A 24,276-nucleotide genomic window follows, 5' to 3' on the forward strand; every position below is an offset into this window, starting at 1 on the left:
TATGACAAGCTGAAACATGTAATTAACGTTAAAAGCAACACCGTCACCGCTGCCAAAGCACGGAAGGAGTACTGGCAGAAAATTGCTGACAGTCTAAATGCGTAAGTGTAGTGCAAAAAAAATCTTTTGTGCCATTATCATCCTGAAATAGCACTGTTCACCATGCACTTTTACTGTAACATGCACCATACCTAATTTATTTCTTACATGAATTTATTCATTTGTTCATTCCTATCATGTTTACATTTTTTGTGTGATATGTAGCTCACATGAGCCCTACATGAATTCCTGTCACAATTTTAAGACGGGCAATAAAATATTAACCTTGCAGAGCAGATGGACCTGCCTGATTCAGTTTCTGAAATCCTGCAGGTCCACCTTGCCAGGCTCCAATGACCAACGATTTCACTCGGCTATATTCTGACTGGCCCAATCAGGGAAGAGAGGCGGGAGCTGTGGGAGCAGACATGACGTCAGCAGACTTTTGCACTTGTCAGCGTTCCTTTGATTCTTAAGTTAAATTTATAAAAACAGAAGCTGTCGTCTAACGCCTTTTTCACAGCTGTTTCTCGTGATTCAGTAGTTGTTCATCTATTGTTTCTAAGGAGCATCGGCTCACATAAGCTACATCATACCGTGGCTTGATGTGGATTGGTCCGTGGTGAGTGTGTTAATCAGAACGGTCGTCCAATCACCAGCTGCGGATTTTTTTTAAAGTCCCGCCTCTGAAAACAAATAGGAAGAGCTGCTACCCAGATGGACTTGTGAAATGATTCTGTGGCGGATATATGAAACTGTCCATCTGGCGTGTCAGGTTAATAAAATATTGTAACAGAAGTGTTGGCATTGAAGATCTTATTACGGCAATGAGAGTTCTTCATTCCCTTTAACTACCTGTAGAAAGTAGGGATGCACGATATTGGATTTTTGCCGATATCCGATATGCCGATATATCGAAACTCCTTTTGGCTGATACCGATAATCACAAGTTTGTTTGTTTTTTTCACTGTAAAGAAAGCTAAGTCTATCCTGTCCTGGAATTTATATGTTACTCTTATTGTGACGGTCTTATTTGTTTAAGAAACACACATAAAACAAGACAAAAAACATTTGATTTTACCATAAATAAGAAATGTATTATTTTTTCAAACTCAAGACATTCAGTATTAAAATACAGAAAAATAATTTCTTTAGAGCACATGAACTTTAAATGTACAATGCATTTCTAAACATAACCAAGTTGCATTTGATTATTTTAGAGCTACTGTAACAACCTAGTGACAGACACAGAGCTCTGCAGTGCAAATAAATGAAGTGCTACATTTTATTTAAGGAGCTTATTTTTCAGATGGAAAATAATAATAATCCTAACTGAATAGCACCTTATTGGCTGTGCATATCGGCAGAAATTTTCATATCTGCCGATACCGATAAACATGTTTTTGAGCTTTTATCTGCAGAAAACCGATATTGTGCCGATAATATCGTGCATCCCTGGTAGAAAGTGTCATGTACTACCAACCCCTCCCTGGAAAACCGGTACCTTTCATAAAGGTGGTCATCTGAAAAAGAGAGTGGGTCGGTGCGGTCCCTGAAAACTCTCGCGGGCCGGAGTGCTCCTTGGACAATGCGAGCTCCGATGTCCACAGGATCCTCTAAGAACGGACAAGCCATTTTTTCGTGAGGGCTCATTGGTCAGTGGGCGGGGTTTTTATAGTCCGCGAGTTCAATCTGGAACCTAACCTGCCCCGGAGCAGGTTAGCCGTTCAGTTTATGTTGCCATGGAGACTCGCCTCACTGAGGAGAGATCCCGTGTCGTAGAACAGGGAATCCGGAGCCTATCCTCAAAGCTACCTGGCTAGGCAGTAATCCTGCTTCGTAGAACAGAGCCCAGTATTTTACCCAGCAGGGCCTGGATCCAGCAAGCAGAGCCCATGTGATCCCAACAACACTGTAGCTACATTGCTAACAGAGAAACAAGGAGCAGGAGTGATGTCGGCTATGTGGCAGTATTTTTTGTTAAAAGCCGAAAAAGATGTTACAGCTGAGTACAAAACATGTCATGCACAAGTTTCCTATGGTGGCACAGAACCATGAAGGTTAATGTATTTTAACTTTACAAATTCCCCCATGGCTTCTTCAAGACTTGAAGAAATGAACGTCACACCATTCATGCAGATATCGTATCTTTTCACTCCTGATATTGGCCAATACTCGAGGCTGCATATCAGGAGTGAAAAGGTTGTATCAGGACACCCCTAGTTTTTATGATTATTTTTTTCCAAATCTCTGATCTTAGTATCTTTTTAGCCTTCATATTAATGGGTCTTATGTATAGTTAGCATAGTTTCCTCAGTCAGTCTGGATAAAACCATATCCTGTCTCTCCTGTGGCCAGGGGCTAGACTGAGCAAAACATATTTGTAGTGGTAAAAGTAAACTATCTTAACGCGCCTGTGTCTTATCAAAATACAGTGACTGATGTAACCTATACAACAGACCTGTGCTCTTTAAGCTTATATATTTACATTTGATGATAGTGGATGAGGTCGCTCACTGATTGGCTTGTCAATCATTAGCTTGTTAATGCTGCAGCTTTGCTCTCTGCAGAGAGCCTCATACAGACGCTTGGCTCCACACTTCAACATGCTTAATGCAGTTTAACATTCAAACACAACCTCTGCAAATCAAACACAGCAGACGGCATCGTGCAAACAACTTAGATGTAAAGGAAGAGGCGACAGTTTGATACAGCGTCAACACAACACATATAAGGGTAAACAGGGAGACACAGGAAGAGACACTGCTGGTGCATCTCAATACATCAGCATAACAGAACAGAAAATTTACGACACTAGTTCAATCCAAAAAATATTTCATTATATATTTTATTAATTTAGTACAAAGGGTGAAACATTTCAAGCATGTGTTTGTCTTGAATTATTTGTATTATAGTTACAGAATTCCAAATTCAGTAGCTTAAAAAAAAAACAAAAAAACAAGAGCAACAAGAATTCTCAATCAAAGAAATGTTCGCTGCTTGAAAGAATTTCTTTTTTTTTCACTAAAAACTTGGTTGGGGCTCTTTTTGCATGAACTGCTGCATGGATACGGTGTGGCATAGAGGAGATCAGCCTGTGGCTCTGCTAAGGTGTTATGGGAACCCAGGCTGCTATAATAACAACCTTCAGCTTGTCTGCATCTCTGGGTCTGGTGTCTCATCTTTCTCTTAACACCCCACTGAGAATCTCGGGGGTTAAAGGATAAGTTTGGTTTATACAGCTTTTACATTGTTTATAGAATGAAGTAGAACAAAACAATCACCCAGAAGGCTTTCCTGATCCAAGCAGTGCTTCAGGAGATATTTAGATCCAAAATCGTGCAGCGGACGTCCGTATAATGGGATCCATCAGGGAATAGACAGCACCGCTCCTAAAACTGCATTGATCGTCCAAAAACGAATGTTTTTCACCAATATTCCATCATGGTCCGCTCCGGGTTAGTCCTCTGCTGCAGTCTGTGTCACTCCAGAAAGCACTGTGTGGCTGTACTGACCTCTGAACTGACGAAGACTTTGTTTACGTTTGCCCCTCCGCGCATGCGTAGTGTGGCTCATTGTTTCAGGGGAAGACGGCAGGCTACATGACGACTTTCTTCTTCCAGTTTTGTGTAAAATGGACGAATATCTAACTGATGAAGATGATGTGGAGAACTTTGAATATGATGGGTGTCATTACAGTTTGGAGCCAGAGTTAACAGATGACGAGCTCATAGAAAGGAGGAAGTGGAGTCAGCTCTCTGGAGAGTACTGCGCATGCGCGGAGGGGCAAACGTAACCAAAGTCTTCGTCAGTTCACAGGTCAGTACAGCCACACAGCGCTGTCTGGAGTGACACAGACTGCAGCAGAGGACTAACCTGGAGGGGACCATGATGGAATATTGGTGAAAAACACGAGTTTTTGGAAGATTAATGGAGTTTTAGGAGCGGCGCTGTCTATGCCCAGATGGATCCCATTATACGGACGTCCGCTGCACGATTTTGGATCTAAATATCTCCCGAAGCGCTGCTTGGATCAGGAAAGCCTTCTGGGTGAGTATTTTATTCTACTTCATTCTATAAACAATGTAAAAGCTGTATAAACTGAACTTATCCTTTAAGGTCTGGTGAGTTTGCAGACTAATCAAGCACAGTATTGTCACAGCCATTCAGACACCCTCTGGTGCTTTCCGCAGAGTGGACAGGAGCCAAGTCCTGCTTGAAAATGAAATGAGCAGATCAACAGCAGCATGTGACAGGAGACCCCAAACCATCACTGACTGTGGAAACTTCACATTTGACTGTAAGAGACTCTTGCACCAAACTCTTGGCCCTGATTTCCAAATGTAATGCAAAAAGACTTTCATCAAAGAGGACTTTGGATCACTAATCAGTCGTCCAATTCTTTTAGAGTTCCTTGGCCAAAGTAAGACACTTCAGATGTCTACTCTGGCTCAGAAGTGGCTTGGCACAAGGAATGCCACAGCTGTTGCCAAATTCCTTCCTACATCTGTGCGTGGTAGCTCTTAAGGCACTGATACCAGACTCAGTCCACTGGGTTTGAAGTTCACCCAAATTCTTCAACAGGTTTAGCTTGAGAATCCCCTCAAGGCTGCAGTTCTCTCTGTGGCATAAGTAACATTCTTTTCTACCACACTTATACTCAGTTTTCAAAAAATGTGTTTAGATACAGCACTCTGAACAGCCAGATTATTTAGCAATGAGCTCTTTTGGCTTTCCCTTCTTTGCAGGATGTCAATAGCTGCGTTTCTATTACACCCAGAATTACACAAAACTTAAATATTGCAATAAAAAATAGTAACAAAATCACCAAAATTAAAAAAACCCTCCATAATATTGTTAAAAACATTTTTTTATGCTCCCATGAGGTGGTTCTAGTAAATTTTTCGTTCAATATGCAGGACAAGATTTAACTCAAGTTGTCCACAATTGTAGTTGTAATGGGAACACTGGCAAGGCGCAATTTTATTTTATTTAAAAAAAAAAAAAAAAAATATATATATATATATATATATATATATATATATAATATAATATAATATAATATAATATATATATATATATATATATATATATATATATATATATATATATATATATATATATATATATATATATATATATATATATATTTATATAAATTTTATTTTATTTTGCTCTAGAAATATTCTTTGTATTTTGCAAAAAAGTAAAAAGGGAACACAGCTACAGACTGTTTATTAGGCAAGTGACAAGTCAGAAGACTCGTTAAAAGACACAGAAAACCTTTGCATGAGTTTCCATATAATTAGCTGATAGTGTTCATTTACAATATCAAACTCTTTTAAAATATTCTAATTTCATGAGACAATGAATTTGTATTTTAATAAACTGTAAACCATAAAAAAATAATTAAAAAGAAATACATTTGTAATATTTCAATTTCACTTTCTGAATTCCAATTCAGAAAGTCAAAGTGACTATTTAAATAAATCATTAATACTCTAATACTACTAATTTTTGAGCTACACCTGTTTCTACCTCATCCTGTGTGAATGCTTCCTCATATCCCCGCTCACACAAAGTGAAGGTAAAGATAATGTTGCACAAGCACAAACACAAGCAGAGAGAAGACATTGTGTAACAGAAAATGAGGCGGCAGACGTCAGTAAAGAGGAAAGAAGAGGAAATTACTCCTTCTAGACATGAAGGAAGCTTGAAGGAACACACACACACACACACACACACACACACACACACACACACACACACACACACACACACACACACACACACACACACACACACACACACACACACACACACACACACACACACACAGAAACACGTTTTAGCACAGAGAGGAGGTAGAACTCTGACAAGGTCATTTCACTCTGTCACCATGTCTCTGTGTTTTCACAGAGTTTGTACAGACACACTCTGAGTCCTGCCTGGCATTTCTCTAAACACACACACACTGTGTTTTTGCCTATGTGTGAACGTGTGGTCTTAAATGATATTTCTGATCTCTTGGCATGCATATTAATCATTTCTGTAGCAGTGTGACCACTAAAATTACAGAGCCCACTCCATCAGTTCAGCTCCATTAAGCAGTTAAACACAACAGTCCCAACCGTAATGACTTGGATCCAAGCTGCTGTGATCAAACAAGCGGAGAGATTCAATCAGTACAACGAAATGAATGGTGTGCTGATAACTGAGCTCCTCTCTGGTATGAGTCTGACAGTAGTCTGGTCCATCCTGGTCTGTTCAGATTTATTTTGTGTCCTGGTCTCTGCCAGAGGCTTCCTCTCTCCCTGGCAGCACTACAGAGCATCACAACACCATCCAAAACCAGGCTTTCAATAACAAGCTGCTTCACTCCTAACAGGACGGTGTGATCAACTCTGATGCCGACATGTGATCAAGTCTTTATTTCTACTCTGTCTTTCAGCCAGGACGGTGAATTTTAAAAGAGAACCAGGTCTTGTGTTTCACATGTGAGTAAACACTGCTTCCAAATTCTGCTGAGCTGGTCCTTTCAAATACTGTGTCCTTGTCTTTGTGGATCTAATGGACCTGGAGAATTTTAAAGCATCCATCAGAGAAGGCTGTAAATCAACTATGCAGACTACTCCTGTTTTAAAAATAAAACATAAATCAGAAAATTGAATGTTGATGATATTTTGCGCATTACAGAAAAAAAAGTTTGGTTTAAACTGGAATAAAATATGATCATGAGTGTAAATGAAGAACTTGATATTTAAAGAGGGGCTGTTGTGCTTTATGTATATATTTATATTTATATATAGTTTGAAAAATCTACCCCTGTTGTAGCTTAACATGAGTTTAAAGCCAGATTTTTTTTCCCCTCTTGATGGTGTTTCAGAAAACCCTTATTTTATACTCAATTTTAGCTGCTGTCTCTTTAAGGTGGCTGACTCCACAAAATCTATTTCCTCTGATTGGTCAGCCCTTTTGCTCATCTGCTGACCCGAAAATTTCATCCAGTCTTATAAATATCTCTCTCTGATTTTAGAATGGACGTTCTTAGCCATTTTCATAAAATTCAAAGAGGCCGATGGGATTATCTGTTTGATTTGGATTGTAGTGACACCTGTTGGTCTAGAGTTGCACGCACACAGTCTTGAAGATGCAACTCTTTAAAAGGTGCTTGTTTCGAAAAATGAGTGGAGAGCAGATCTTCTCTTAACAATAGAGGTGTCCCAGTCGGATATTAATATCTGATATCGGTCCGATATCAGCAAAAAAACAAATATCGGTATCGTATCGGAATGCATCGAAAATGTCCGATATCAGCACTCCGATATAAGCAGTCCATTCCAGACTTCGCTCCTGCTGTTTTTATTTGATTTATTTAGGTAATTTTCTGGGTCTTCTAATTTATTCTTTATTTTATTCAATTACTAGTATTTTTTATGTTAAATTTTAAGATTTCTGTTATCCATTGGTTAATAATAAATGAATCAGTTTTTCCTCATACCTACTGTTGCTGACTACTGTTCTTTGTTTGAATAATATCACTTAATCAAGCCTTTTCTAACATGACAGACATACTACAAAATAAGTAATCAAAGTATGCATGTTTAATGCTGATATCGTATCGGATTAATATCGGTATCGGCCAATACTCGATGCTGCAGTATCGGTTCGTGTTGGAAATGACAATGTAATATTAGGACATCCCTACTTAACACTACTTTTCTTTGTTCACTTTTTACATGTGTAACCTTAGAGAAACTTAGTAAACAGTAAGCCGGCGTTTTTAGTGAAGACACTGACGTCACGCTATGCTCCGCGTGAGCGCATACAACAGTTTAACAGTACTGTTGTTATGATCGTCACAAACTACCGCGCATGTACTGCTGAATCTGCTGACTGACTTTATACAAAATGTGCATCTGTTGCTCCACTTCTGCACCTTGTTTTTTTAACAAATGATGATGATCGGCTCAACTCTACTTTGGTGGAGACCTCCCAAAAGAGACATCTGGACAAGACAGTTATAGCACCACCTACAGGCCTGGCATGCTTAATACAGCGTTTTCAGTCCCTCAGCATTTCAGTGTAAAAGCAGATTTTTTCACTGCGTTTTTAGATGAAATGTTGTCGTGTAAACGGGGCCCGAGTAGAATACTTCTAAAGTGAATATTAAAAATACTTTTATTTACATTAGAAACAGGCACACAAATGTATTTAACAAAGTGGTCCCATCACATTCCTGTGTAGGAGACATAAAAGTACAGATTGTGTCTGTTTTTCTACATGGCATTGACGGGTAGAGCAAAGTGAGAGTGTACACTAATTAACTTTAGATGAAATCATTCGATCAGTGACAGGGACCGTGAACTCACAGAAATCTCATTTTCTTCTTTGAATTCAACTTTTTAAGGATACTCCCTCCAGGAGCCACTGAGATATCACATTTACAAGATTCTGAAGAGAGAAAAATGGGTTTTCAAGGACATTTTGACAGCACAGTGTAGTTGACCTTTCAGGTTAAAATTCTCTTCACTTCATTAAAATTTTCCAGTCACACTTCTTTGAAGTCGTGCTCTCATTAGACGTTAATAATTGAGTTTGGGCCACAAATGGTGAGAGACGATGAGAGATCATCGACTTTCAAAATCTGTTCAGTGAAAGTTTTCGTCCAGGGGGACTTTTTGAGGCAAGTTTTTAGATGTTTCCTCCAGGTTTTTCTGAGCTGTCACGTTAACAGGAAATTTACGAGCAGGGCTGAAAAGCCAGACACATAATACCTGAGGCCACAGCTGCCACAGCACAGAGGAATTAAAAACACGGAGGTGATGGAGAGATGTGCTGTTCCTTTTGCAATTTATGTGCTTTCTTACTTTGAAGGATTTAAAGTGTGTCTCCTGAGAAATGCACCACACAGAAAACAAAAAAGACAAAGTTAGAATTACTCAGTTGTGAAAAATTGGGATCTGAACTGATGATGAGAGCTTTGTAGTGTTTATAATGGAAAATAAAATGACGCTGTAGCTTTGTTGTTGTGTTAACACAGTTTCTCCTCAGGGCTCAGGAGGGATCACTCAGTTGCACATTACCTTGACAGAAACAAGCAGGATCACAGTGTTTATCACACACAGTGTTTTTGAAAATATCAGCATAACAAATTTGACTGCTTGTACCATTTAACACTGGATACTTTAGAACAACCCTCGATGGCTCTGTGGTGCAGACGGCGGGGACGACGCAGACGGTAGTACAGCAGAGAAGATAAACATCAGGTGACACACCCAGAGCCTAATCAAAGTGCAGCTCTCTGTGACGGCTGACGACATTCAATTACTCATGTGTAAACACTGGATGGGTACGACCAAGCGTGAGAAACAGGAGCACCACACACACGGGGCCACAGGCGCCAACACAGGCAGAGCGAAGACGCACAAAACCCCAAACACACCACAGAGAGGCTTCTTAACACTGTTTTACATGCATGACATACGCAAATACAGTCATTATGAAAACACTGGCTGAGCGGTGTTTGACATCAGCGGCAGAGACAGACACGAATCAGTAAGTCTGCAACCCGGCGTCACGATGCATGACACACAATATAACGCACGCTGAAGCAGCAGGTGAGCCACTCAGCCAGTGATGTATTCAATATTGTCCCCCAGTGTGGATTCCACTTAGGGGACATGACGTCAAACACATGCATGCACACACACATGAGAGTTTAGACAAGTCTCACCTGACACTCTCCTGTTGAATCTGCTGGGTGGTGGAGCTGTGGACAGACAGAGAGAAGAGAGGGATGAAATTAACTCCACTGTTTCACATAATGACATTCAATTAGGTTTTCTAATTGCTTCAAAAGTTGTAGTACATTAGTATGCTCTGAACAGAGTTTAATCAGAGTATAAGAAAGAGATTGAATAAGAAAGAAGGGTCCAAATAAAGACAGTGAGGCCGTGTGACAGCCTGCTTTTAAGAGAAAATGATACAAAGACATGTAGGCAACAAGAGGAGAAGAGAGAAAAAAAACAAGAAAGGCTCAAGAGTGACGCAAACAAGTAGAGACATGAGCTACGAGATTAAAAAGGAAAGAAAACAGGTGATTATTCAATTTTGCCAAGCGTAATATTTACACTTATTAATGCATCTCTGAGCAGAATGCTACAGCCTCCAGCATTTTGATTACACAAACACAAATATGAACGCTACACAGTTTGGTCAGGGCTCAGCTGCAATTATTGCAAAACACCACAATGCAAAAATCTTTTCTTTAAACCAAAAAAAAAATTAGTTTGAAACTGATTTAACGCCTCAGGATGATGTATCATAAAAACTGAAACTAAAGCGGATCAGACCTCATGGTAACATCAGAGGTTTTTTTTACGTCTCTGCCCTGTGTTGACGTCTTTAGTTAACCACCATCTAAAACCACATCAGGCCATGCTCTGTATTCAGTTTGGTGCTTTCTTAACATCTGCAGTCTTCAGCTTTGTTTATGTCTCCGTCACTTTCTCAGCTCCTTGTGATCTCTCTTGCTGTTCTGCACACTTTCAGAAGAATCTCCTGATACTTGTGCTCACGAGGCAGATTTAAAAACAAACATGAATGAGGTCTGCAGACACTGCAGACTAGGGATGGGTACCGAATTAGGTACTTTAATAGGTACCGACCGAATTCTGTCAAAAGTACAGGGTGTCGATTCACGTAAGACCAAAAGGTACCATGTTTAGGTACCTAAGCCCATCCTTGTGCCTGTGAGGGGCTAGGAAAGTAGGTGATTTTCCATGCTGGACATGAACACAGCATTACAGCATGCACAGGTTATATATTGAAGAATCAATATATCAAAGGTTACAAAAATTGAAATTTGATTATTAAACAAATTGACACAATTTACCACATAAAAATAAAAAAAGTACTGAATATTGGTACCGTTGAATACCGGTACCAATTGCCAGGTACCGAGTATCAGTACCGTATCATTTCAAATGTGAAAGGTACCCATCCCTACTGCAGGCAGTCTCATCATTGCAAGAAGTTGTTATTTCATCAGTTCATTCTGACAGGGACAGTGCAGCCATGTAGCTTTATCAAAGTTACCAGCTAGCTGACCTAACATGATCACATATACAGCACATATTTTCATTACAGATGGGTAACGAATTAGGTTCTTTTATAGGTACCCACTAAATTCTGTCTATACCGAGAACCGATTCACGTAAAATCAAACAGTACCATGTTAAGGTTCCTAAATGCATCCTTTTCACTGTGAGGGAGTGGTAGAGTAGACAATTTTCCATGCTGGACCTGAACACAGCATTGCAAGTTTATATATTGAGAAATAAAAATGCTCTGGACTTTGAGATTTTTTTTTCTTTTTTTACACAAATTATTTTTCTTTTTTATAGGGATGCGCAATATCAATTTTAATGAAGACTGATACAAGTACGAGTACTCCCTCTACATAAATTAACAGTGACTGATGATTTTGATCAAAGACAGCACAGTCACTCTGCTATTACGGCCAAATAAAACACAAACAACTCCCTCTAGGTTTAGAAGTTTTTTGATAAAAATTATAAATATATATATTAAAAGTGCACAATAAAACTAAGACCTGTCAGAGTTTAAGTATTTTTTAAAGTAAACTAAAGTGAGAGACTAGTCTCTCGCTACCATACAGTCTATGCTCGCTACACTCATCCAAGAGCTGTGCCTCTATGCCGGCAACATCCATGCTGCAGTGTTCTCTTCTTCCCAAACAACACGAAGTGACAGCGCTTCGCCCAATGAGGCGAGCCGCATTCTGTGGCGTCATAGCAACGTGTGAGTGTTCCGTCAGCTCATTGGTCAGGTCATAGCAACGTGTGAGTGTTCGGTTAGCTCATTGGTCAGGTCATAGCAACGTGTAAGTGTTCGGTCAGCTCATTGGCCACAGAGCGGGAGAGGGGAATGGGATGGAATTACCGTAATTTCTTGTATATATCGCCCTGCTTTTCATTGAAACCATAAATATATAGCAGTTTATGTTTGACCCCCAGAGAAATGCGGGACAAAGTGCGTCCGTTATCGGTTCAGCACGGGACGCATATGCCCCAGTCCAAATACTGGACGATTCCGTTTTTTCAAGGGACGGTTGGCAACCGTACTAGCCCATCCCTAATTTATTACCATATTAAGACAGATACTGAAAATTGGTACAGCTGAGTACTGATACTGATTGCCAGGTGCCGCGCATCGGTATCGTTTCGGATGTGAAATGTACTCATCCCTAATACAACACACCCAAATGAAAATTCTTGGCCAAAGCCAAAAACTGAAACAAATTATGCTCACAATTAGTAGCATTTCATTTATGGCTGTGACTGTGAACTAACCTCACTAAAAACCAAGGCATTGCAATACAAATAAAGAGCTGACCTTAAGAGAGGAAACTTTGAATAACTTCTACTTCGATCTGGCGCTACAGAGAAAATAAAATTAGTTTGACCTGGGGGAATGGGCAGTAGAATATTGGAGAAACACTGTTTTTCGCTGTTTTCTATCGTGTCTCGTGCCATTGAACATACCAGACAATGAGGGTGCATGCCTCTCATCTGGCTCAGAGAAAGGAGTCCTTTTTTGCTGTGCTCTGCTCTCCTTCTCCAGCACTTTGTGCTTCTCTGTCTCCAACAGGGTTCTCCACATCCATCGCGGCCTGGATGGTTTCTGTTGTGTATTATCCGCTTTGTAAATCACTATCTGTGGGTCTTGCTCAGACATATCAAAATATATCCCCACCAAAGACATTTCGGCCCTTATCCGGACAAGAGCATGCTGGCCACGGTTTTTGCTTGTGTCTTCACAGCGTACTATTTTGGCGGTATTGTTACGGTGATAAGCCTTTCAGCCTAAAAATTTTTGGTGCATCCCTTCCACAATTATCTGATTATTTTGTAAATTGAATAACTCATTTTTTTTTACGATTTAATTGTTGTATTTCACCAAATGAAAAAAAGGGGAAAATGGCATAGGCATCAGCTGATAAAAATACAACAGCATATTTTCCTCTGACTGCCATAGCAACACATGACGTTCAAAGCAATGGTGTTCTACAAAGAAATAACCAATAAGAATGAACCAAGATAATAAGAACTATTTAATTCACTTTGCCCCTATAGAAGTGATTTTAATTAAAAAAAAAATACTGACAGGTTTGATGGTAAAAATTTAAAAAGCAAAATCTTAAAGAAGATCTCAATCAGATTGTATCTTCAATCAGGTTCTTTCCTGAAATATGATCAATAATTCTTTCTGAAAATCTGATGTTGTGTCACCCACACTCTGTGATGATTACAAACTGACAAAAGCAGCTGGTTTGTTTACATTTTCTCTCAACGAGCAGACTGGAGTCTGTGTCAGCGCAGCCAGCCTCGAGCTGTTGCGATGCCCTGTTTGGATGCACAGATGCTGCTGGGACACTTAACATTTCTGAGCCACCAGGGCGGCACATCCAATGACTCTGCAATCAAAACCTCCAAACAGCAGGCAGCTGCCCAACTCGAGTGTTGTGCTGAGAGAGAAAAAACAGAAGTAGGAGAGCTGATGAGTAACTGCCTCTGATCTCTGACCTGCTTGAAGATTTCCAGCAGTGAGATTAGTTCAGTTTTTAATACAGTGAAATTAAGTGAAACGTCGTCTAATGGGTGACGGTGCCTCTTTGTAAGAAGCCTGTCATTACTGACTGCTGCTGCATGCTCTTTCAGACCTCACATCTAGGTCAGATGCTATAATTTAAAAAACAAGAGAGTGTAGAAATTCACAACATAGATACGCTAGAAGTAACACTTCTATGAAAACAGCCTGAAAAATACAGAAGTGTATTGCATTCACTTGAGGAAAAAAAAAAAACTCAGGTTTTTCAGAGTAATTTATTCTTCGGTTTGTTTTTTGTGGTAATTAATTTTGTTTTTCTAAATAATATTTTTTTATTGGTTTGTTTGTTATAATTATTATATTGGTTTGTTTTTTGTTAATTATTTCTGTTTTTATGAGTAATTTTTTTTTGTTTTCAGATTACTTTTTTTCTGTTTTTTGGAGTAATTTTTTCCTAAAGTATCGAGATACTCAGAAATCCCGCGAGAACCTCAACCTGCTGTTTTTGTGGTACTTTTTTCTTCCTGTTTTTAGGAGTAATTTTTTTTCCTGAAGTATCGAGCTACTTCGAAATCCTGTGAGAACTTCCAACCTGCAGACGACTCCCGTAGGTGTGTGGTGGCTTCTGTGTCCCGCACGGATCAGAGATCCTGTTCGGCACACATATGCCTTATCCTTCACTTTCTACCGGCTTTCCAATGTAGAAGCAATGCATTTTTTTAATGCAGCATCTTCTATTCCTTAAGTATTACATTGAACAGTAGGCTTATATAAAATATAAGGATAAAGCCGAAAACATAACAAGGGTTTCATACCCTGTGTGTGGCTAATACCTTACTTTTATTGACCCGGTACAGACCGGTAGAAAGTTAAGGATAAGGCATATGTGTGCCCAACAGGATCTCTGATCTGTGTGGGACACAGGAGCGACCACACATCCACGGGAGTCGTCTGCAGGTTGGAAGTTCTCACAGGATTTCGAAGTAGCTCGATACTTCAGGAAAAAAAATTACTCCTAAAAAACAGAAATAATTATAACAAAAAACAAACCAATAAAAAAAAATATTATTTAGAAAAACAAAATTAATTACCACAAAAAAACAAAACGAAGAACTACTCTGAAAAACCTGAGTTGTTTTTTTTTTCTTCAAGTGAATGCAATGCACTTCCGTAGAAAAAATCTCAGATGCTCATCATGTTTTTATTGATAAGAAATCTGAGGAGAGACAGGAAATGCAGAGTGTGGGTGAGACATGCAGCGAAATGCTCATTTCCAGGAGTTTAACCAGCGACCACTGCAACGCCTCTGTACACAGGGTGTTCACTGAAACTGCCGGGGCAGCTGCACCCCACCCATTGCAAATAAATCTTTATGGCCACATGCGTCGTTATCATTTGGCTTAATGGGTAATCATTGCAGCATGAATGACTGTTAGCTGCTTAAACAAGCAACAACTTACTGTTGCTGGTGTCATCAAAATAAAAGAAAATTGTGTTAATGTCAGAAATAATTCTGAAACAAAGCATCCTTTTCCTCCGTCTCTTCATGATTTTGCTGGATGATGAAAGCGAACACAGGAAAAAACATCCTGTATGAGGCAGAGGATGTTTCCTGGATGTATCTAAACAGACGCGGTAATCGAGTTTAATTTCTGGTCATGAATCCAGAGGCGTCCACTTGACACTGAGCAACATTCATCTGAGAGGATGCCGCCTGGATAAACTCTTCTGTATTATCCTTGATGCACATTTATATCAGCAGATTCATAAAAAACAGGCATGTTTTTTCAGTACATGTGTTCGTATTAGAGCTGAACAACTTTGGAAAATAATCTTATTGCAATTTATTTGGACCAATATTACGATTGCAATTTAGCATGCAATTCTTTTTTTTTTTATTCATTTTTATTTTATCTTATTTTATTTTATTTTTATTTTTGGGAGGGGGGGTATCTTTGGCATTATTTACTAAAAACAAATAATAAATCATTCTATATCATTCTATAGCATGAAGGCCAGGCCTACATGTTATGATGACATGAAATAGATTGAAGCATAAATTGATACAAATAATATATCTTCGTTTAACAATCACAATCACAGAAGAATATTGACAGATTGATTTAACTTCAAGCCTTGTAGACATGAAATATTTTTGCCAAAAAAAACCCTGCATTTTGCTTGTTTTAAGGAAGGAGTACAAGTTACTTTGTCCCCTCCAGGTCTGTGTTCATGAAACTTTTTTTAAATTTATTTTTTTTAAATTGCAGACTCTGCCATTTGAAAATTGCACTCTGTTACATTTCGATGTCAGTTTTAGGGATGGGTACAAGTAATTGAGTACTCGAATACTCGTCATTAACCCCATTATTCGAGTAACATTTTGTTATTTGCACACCTGTGCAAGCGCTGCTTTTGGTGACATGACTTAAACACACACAGCTTCACGTGTGACCCAGCGTTTTGTTTTTGCCTAACCGAAGCTTCTACATACAAGAATTTTTAACAGGATGGCAACTTACGACTTCTCAACTGCACAACAAGTGCTACATTTGAGACGTGCTGAGTTAATGTCCAGTGCAAGATATATGCGTTAAACTTGCATGCGATATAATAACTAGTTCCATGCTTGACCACATGGGCGTCAGTTGCTAGCCCTGAGCACGTCGTTTTGACGAAACCATAGTGGAGAAGATTAGCTTGCTAATAACTGGAGGTGAGCTCACAATAAGTTTTGTGGAAGGTGGAGGCTTCAGAGAGCTGATGGCGTTTGTCAAGCGGGAGTTCAAGTCCCCGCAACAGGGAACATCTGTGAGTGGAAAAGATGTTTGTAGTGACTTTAATTATGGGGGGTCCATGTCCAATGAAGTCTATTTTTGTCAATGGTTAAAGTAAAAATAAACATAATCTGCGAGTATTCGAATATTTGTTCATTAAGTATTTAGAATATTAGATTACAGGAATTACTGTAGTCGGTTTAAATTGGATTAATTGTTCAGCCCTCGTTGGTATAGTGCTGAAGTGTACACAGACTCCGGCCTTGTGCACTATCTGTGTGTTCCCACAGAGGCGCTGCGACCTTGTGCAGAGTCGAGTGTTCATTTACACACAGAAGGTGAAGCCAGGGTCCTAACACCTGCTTCCTAACACTGCACTGTTACTAGTCAGCATGGACATGGCACACTGCTGCCACACACACACACACACACACACACACTCACACTCACAGCCTGTGTGTCCACTGCTACCTTATTACCGTCCTGTCAGAGCCCATTAGATCTAGGCTGTGAAGATGGGAGCCTGGGGGAAACTCACACATACACACCACTTTGCCCAGTCACCTGGGGAGATGAGCAGAGTTTAACACACTCCTCTCTGTGGAGAAGATCACACTTGCTATCACTCAACAGCAGCAGCAGGATGGTCCCCGCTGCAGCTGATGGGGATGATTGTGGCTTCAGCAGGAACACTTTCTCTCTGTTTCAGAGCAGGACATGGAACGCCCTGCGCAGTTCGCTTTTTATCATGCGGCTCGCACAAAGACTGGCTTCAACATGTCATCTCTATTTGAAAGCATGTGTTAACTCTCAGATGTAACCACACATTCCTACACCAGCTGGCATCAGGGAAGCATCCCTGAACTTTCACTCTGCTATCAACTTGTGAGCTTTAATGTGATCGAAACACGGGTTCAGGATTTTAAAAATGACATCTGCCAAAGTAGACACAAACAGTAACAGGCCAAAGAGCAAATAAACTTGTGGTTTCCAGATAATGATTTCCCTGCAGGTCACAGTGCTTTCAGACCAGCAAACAATCATTATGAAACTAAAACATGGTTCAATAAAACAACAGGCTGAACAGCAGCAGCTGTTAGAGCGGCTCTAAACCAGAGTGACTTCTGTCAACGTAAATGAGGGCAATAAGTGTCTGGTTTATTAAGCTAAATAGAGGTGATATTGTGAAATGTGAATGAACTAATGAACAAAAATTGGGAGAAACAACACAACATTTTTCTTCCAAACAAGAGGTAATAAGGTGCCTGCAGCACGCTGAAACAACTTTACGAGGACTTTATTGTAAGTGAACAATGGGTTTCATCAGTTGTGCGGCTCTCTGTCTGCAGTCTCTACTGTGTCTCTAGCATTGTCCCACACACAGTACCATGAGATTGGTGACACGCAGAGCCATTCTTTCTGAAAACTTGACTTACTGTAGAAAATAGTGGCAGCTGCTGGTCAGTCAAGGAGGGGAAGCTCATTTTTTTCTGGCCTACATCATAAATTTGTTTATTTATTTAAATGTAAATTCTACCCTCCGTGTCAGCTTGTTGGCACTGTCAATCAAAAAGGGATTGGGCCTCAGACAGGTCATCCAATCATCATGCAGAAGCTCAGCGTCCAGGCCAGCCCACTGCCTCATAGACCCCCAGAGACGCTGAGCGTCCGATGGGCGGGACAAAGCCCAGCATTTATCCAATGACCGTCCAGTTTCCACAGTGGAACAACCCACTCACCACTTCTCCACTGAAGCCAAAGGATGCTCAGCGTCCAACTGTGTTAAAGTGCTGAGACGCGGGGATGAATGAGAAGGAAGTGGAGCCAGTTACCTGTGATAGGTAGCTGATTCTGAACAAAAGATGAAGGAATTCTTATCTGTATTATTTATATTTCGTCAATGAAATGTACACACAGCAGAACATATCACCACTTTTTAGGGACATTTTAGGGGAAGCTTAGCTTCCCTTGCAGTCTTAGAGCAATCACCACTGGTAGAAAACTTTAGGGAGCTATTCATGTTTTTCAAGTTTTCATGCTGAGGAGCCTGGGAGCTGTTAAACATATGCTTAAAGACGTTTCAACAAAGTTAAGTGTTGGAGTTTGTCTTATTCCAAATTTTGATGCCAACATTTTCACTTTCACTGTAAATGAATATCGGCCCCAAATACCAGTTATTGGCTTCCTTGGCTACTGGTAATTGGTATCATATCAGCCCTGAAAAACATATCCGTCTATCTTTCAGTGTATGTCTAACTATGGATGGAACACTTCTCAAAATCCACGGTTCAGGTCTTGTCATGTTTTTGTGGTCAGGGTTTTTGGTTCGGTTAGGTGTACATTATTGTTGTTTTTAACACCCCAGATTATACCATATATCCCAATAATCCACAGTTATCAGTTTTCTTTTTTATGTGATGAATAGTCATGTAATACCTGAACAAATGAGGCGGTTTGCCATTTGGGCATGATCAAAGCTGGGTGAGACACAGCTAGTTTCAACATGCCAACTCCTCAGCAAGAAAAGTCTCTATTGGCTGTCCCAGAAGTCACTAAAAGTCAAAAAATAAAGTCATCGCCTAATTTGCATAATGAGCCATTTGCTTGTGATTGACAGTGTGGATGCGTATTTTGGAGCCGCAAGTTTAGTAGTAAAACCAAGAAAAAAATATGAACAGGAACGGAATGACACAAGCCTCGAACGGTGTCAAACTGAACGGTTCAGATTTTTCCATAAACCATTCTATCCATGCTTGAAAATTTCCCATGATATGTTTTGAGTTTTGAAAGAGTTTAGAGATTAAGGTGAAATAAAAAAGTTGATGACTAAGAAATGAAACCTACAGATCAGTCAAATACTTGTTTTAAAAATCAATTTTAAATTAATCATAAGCCTATTACACATTAGTCTATAGTCTTTACAGTGATCCCATTTTAGCCTTGTTCACGAAAAGGAGTTCATTACAGATCATTGCCTTTGCGTTTTCTTCACATTAGAGTAGCTGATAAGTCAGAATTTTAATTTCTGCTTAAATGAAAATTAGTTTTTGCGCAACATTCTTATTCCAGTCTAAAAGTTAAATCTCTGAGCTTTTTCCTTTTAAAGCTGGGTCTATGAGTACATCATAGGAGTCACAGCATGATGTCTGAAGTGGTTAGTGACTACTGTAAAAACAAAAAGAAGTGTGAAGTGTGAAGGAAGTAAGATGGATGGTTGAATTCAGACCAGCTAGATGCTCTGAAAAGAGTCAGAATAAATGTCAATAATTCCTGATTTAACTTGTTGTATTACTGGTGCAAACCAGTGTAGCCCACTAATCCTTGGCGAATATAAAGACTGACATTGTCTACAATTTAATTTTATCTGCACTGACTATCTCTGCTCACAAAAAGCTCTTCTCACTGTTTTCATTCATACAAGTCATCTGTCTGCATCCTTTCTCTAACTATGCATCAGCCACGGGCCGCGTCTCAGGGCACAACTTGTAGATCTTCACTTTCAACTTCTCTACGGATTCTGAGGATGGAAAGCTGTCCACAAACCCTGTTTGGTTTCCTGCCAACAAATACTGGCAGACAAACCTTACAGCCACAGCCAGAATGGAGTAAAAAATGTACTCGCTACTGATTCATGTTTCTGACCTGCGAGACTTTGTTTTTGAACTCCATCCAAGTAACTGCAGGTTATATCCAATAACAAGGCAGTGCTACCAAAAATCCCTCCAGCTATTATGCTAGCCATGCAACTGTTTCAAAAATAACAGAGAATTTCTGTCTGGTCATTGTGAGGACAATACCATACACAAAAAGACTGTATACTAAATATCAGAAAGAGATGTTATGAATGAACTCAGTAATATTTACACCCTTCAATGAGTTAAATATCTCTGTCATTTATGGTACATCACCCCCTCAGCTGACCTTCCTCCACTGTATTGCTCCCAAGGCTTCATGACTCCTGTCTCTTCTTATACATTACCTTTACATTTAAGTCTAGTCTCCTGTGCCATCCTCTGAACCACCAGCAGTCTGTTCTTTGAGCTGAGGATTGTTCTGTGTCCGTTATCGTGGTACAATAACAGAGTTTGTGGTGTATTGTTTTTGTATTGTTGTATTGTATTGTTTTGTCTACTGTAATGCCTTAACAGGTGTTGATGAAAAGCACATCAAACTACTCCTGAGGTACGAGCCACCTCTGCTTCCTCTACCAGCCCCAGAGATGGACCAAAATCATCAGTTGGCCAACAGAAGGAACTTTGACATATTGCTGTCTGTCCTAACGTTTTCTCACAAGGACACTTAAAAATTAATGTCTGCAGACATTGCAGGCAGCTGCTATCAAGTTAGACATTCCCCTTGGTCTATTTTTCCATTCTGCATGCTGCTGCCAGGGCTCAGGTGCTGGGAAATAAACCAACGGAAGATTTCATGTGGTGTTACCTTAACAAAAATACCAAGATTTGATACAGTCAGCTGAGATTTTTCAAAGCTCACTAGAGACAGAAATCCAGAAGTTGCTTGTAGGAATATTTTTCTAAGCCAACACTTTTTGTGGTGGTGTAAATTCTTTAATCAACCACTTGTTTCTAAACTGTAATTAATTTAAAACATGCAGAACACAGCTGCAGACACATGATATCTAACCTTTAGTCCACTGAAAAATTGAAAAGAAAAAGAAATGAACCAACAAAAATCACGTAGAATCAAACTGTTCCATGTTTAGGTTTCTAAACGCATCCTTGATACTGTGAGGGAGTGGAAGAGCAGGTGATTTTTCATGGTGGTCACGAACACAACATTGAAGGGTTATACATTGAAGAAAAATATGTTCAGTTAAAAAAACGAGATTCATGATTAAACAAATTAATATTTATTACCATGTAAGCACAAAAAAATTACCAAAAATTGGTCCCAATAAGTGCCGATACCCATTGCCAGGTACTGGGCATTAGGGATGGGTACCTTTCACATTCGAAACAATACAGTACAGATGCCTAGTACCTGGCACTAGGTACTTATCAGTACATAGTTTTTTTTTTTGTGTGTGTGTTTATGTGGTAATAAATATTAATTTTTCCAACAAAATATTAATGTTTTTTAATTTAACACATTTATTTTCCAAAATATAACCTAGCAATGCTGTGTTCATGTCCAGCATGGAAAATCACTTACTCTTAGGGCGTATTCAGACCTTGACTGTTTGGTCCACTTTAAACGGACCAGGGTTCGTTTCCCATGCTGGTGTGGACTTTTCATGCAGGTGTGAATAGACACAAACAAACCCTGGTGCGGACCAAACAACCGGACTGAGACCCACTTTTTGAGGTGGTCTCGGCCCGCTTCCAAACAAACTCTGGTGAGGTTCGTGGTTCTCCGGTGCAGGTCTGAATACAAACCAAGGTCCATCCGAACTAACTACAGGATACATGTGCCTCTTGGGCCTATAAAGCCACCGTAACCTAACTGTCTTTGGTTCATACCTGATCCTCCGTCTTCTGTTTAGCCACCCTGTTGCTAGCATGTTGTGGGTCAGGACACGCAGAGCATAGCGTCTCCTTGCTGCGATCATTCGTCTTCGGTGTTACAAAAATTTAAACGGTGTTGTTAAGCCTGCTTTGAAGGAGCTGCTCTTGAAACTGAAAATGATTTTGCAGCTCTAATAAGAGCATAAACACACGTTTACCTCCATTTCTGGGTCTGTATTCTGTGTGCCGCCCTTTGTCAGTGCTGTCCAATGAGAGCACTGATCGTCACACACATGGATGTGTTTACAGAATATAGTCCACTTGCAAAAAGTACAATCTGAATACTAACCACACCAAACGAAAAAATTAAAGTCTGCTTTTGGTCCGGACCAAACAAGTGGACCAAAGGACTTTTCTGGTCTGAATACAGCCTTACACTCCCTTACAGTCACAAGGATGTGTTTAGGTACCTAAACATGGCACCGTTTGAGTTTATGTGAAATGGTACTACAGATGGACTTTGGTCGGTTCCTACTTAAGGACCTAATTCGTTACCTATCCCTACCAGCCATCGTACTGTATTATATCAAATGTGGAATGTACCCATCCCTATGTAAGACTACCTCTTCAAGTTAAAGTTGGCACAAAATATGCAATCAAGGAAAATTTAGCGAACATTTCTGTAAGAAAACAAAAACTTTAATCAACTGTGTTCTCATCATTTTCTCTTTTCTTTGGGCAAAACGTTGGATTTCTATATGATAACTTTCAGTGTTTGCTTCTCATGAGAGTCCTGTTAGCAGGCAAGAACCAGACTGTTGGCCCACTTATGGTCCAAAGGTCAATAAACTGACCCTGACAAACGGTATCCTCAATCCAAATTCATGAGGCTCATTTGTGTTCTCTGTCTCTTTGCTCTTGTCTGAGACAAACCCGGGGTCTGAGAAATTACAACATGCAGCTGAGTTCGATTCATTACCTATCCAAGCCAAAAGCAGGTGACAAATGTTTCTAAATCCCATTTATCAACTTCAAATCTTTAGAAAATGTTAGAGACCAGTGACTAACACAATGAACAGACTAACAGCAGTCCTCTTCAAAGGTTTTAATAACAGCAATCATGATAAAACCACCTGAAAAATAATGACAATCATTGTTTCAGCGACCTCATTTCACTCCATACTTATTCCACTTTTTGTTTCCTTCAGTCGTAATCACCCTCCCCTCACAAACTCCATTATCTACAACACAACCACCTACCAGGAGAACACATTCCAAAGTGCTTAACTTGATTTGTTTTGATCCCCGTCTAACTCATGAACAGGTCAGATCCCTGCAGGTACTGCAGCAAAGAGGCACAAAGACCAACAAAAATGCACACACACACACACATGTACACACACTACCTATTTTCCTGCTATTATTTTGCTTGATTCTGGTTCATATTCTGCTCTGCATGTACACTTTGTGGTCATTAATGGAGCTTGTTTTGCTTCCACAGCACAGCAGAAGATCACGCTGGCTGTGAGGGTTTTCTTTGGTGCTGCGTTACTCCCTATTTAGCCTCAAGGTCCAGGTAACCTTACAGCTTGTAGCTCTCAAACTATTAAAAAACATATTATACAACCAGCCAGTGATTCACCTCCACACATTTGCTCCATGTAAGTGGAGGAATAAAGAAAAGTCAGCGATATAGGATGATCACAGGGGAGTTTGTTGTCTTTTGGAGGCATTGTGAGGGGAATCAGCACGTGTTGACTCACAAGATTTCAGCCAGTTTCCAAATGAATCATGCATTGTCTCTAACAGACACAGAAAATGCAGTTTTATCTGTCAGGAGCAGGTGGACATGATAAAAAAAATAAAAGTGTGTGTGTGTGCACATGTTTTTGTGTGTCTTTCCATGTGTGGGTGTGTAAGTCTGAGCATTCAATGTGTGAAGTGCTCTCCCTACAGTCATGTGGCTAAAGGGGCGGGAGGAGGAGGAGGACAGGGGGGGATGAGGGTAGCAGTGATGGTGGCTGTATCAAGTGTACGCCTGAAGTTGCCATGGCAACCAAACACAAAAAAGATCTCATCACCATAACAACTCTACCCCTTTCAGCCCTCCCTCTTCCCCCACACTCAGCCACCATCCTCCCTTCTTCCCTTCTATCCAAGTGGCAGATCCCCCCCCCCGTCTCTCTCATGTTCTCTTCCTCTCCTCCCCTCCCTCCCTGTACACCCACTCAGTGCCATAACAGCATTAACAGATGGAGAGAAGAGTGCCATTGAGGGGGAGAGGAAAAGAGAGGGGAGGACCATGGGAGAGACAGAGTGGGAGGGATAAAAAGACAGACCAAAAGGGGGGACAGGGAGTT

General features: G+C 40.0%; 1 protein-coding gene across 2 annotated transcripts in view; it reads right to left on the bottom strand.

Annotated features, from left to right (window-relative positions):
- prkar2aa (protein kinase, cAMP-dependent, regulatory, type II, alpha A) overlaps window positions 1-24,276 on the bottom strand; it is an 85,614-nt gene that overhangs the window by 19,777 nt on the left and 41,561 nt on the right. For both annotated transcript variants that reach the window (XM_074682003.1, XM_074682002.1), the window contains exon 3: window positions 9,776-9,811. In XM_074682003.1, coding sequence (XP_074538104.1) covers window positions 9,776-9,811 — 36 coding nt within the window. The remainder of the gene's footprint in view (window positions 1-9,775; window positions 9,812-24,276) is intronic.

Source organism: Halichoeres trimaculatus, unplaced genomic scaffold (assembly GCF_033239565.1).
Source record: "Halichoeres trimaculatus isolate MK-OKI-2021-1 unplaced genomic scaffold, fHalTri1.1 fHalTri1_scaffold_11, whole genome shotgun sequence".
In the NCBI taxonomy this organism is placed as follows: Eukaryota; Metazoa; Chordata; class Actinopteri; order Labriformes; family Labridae; genus Halichoeres; species Halichoeres trimaculatus.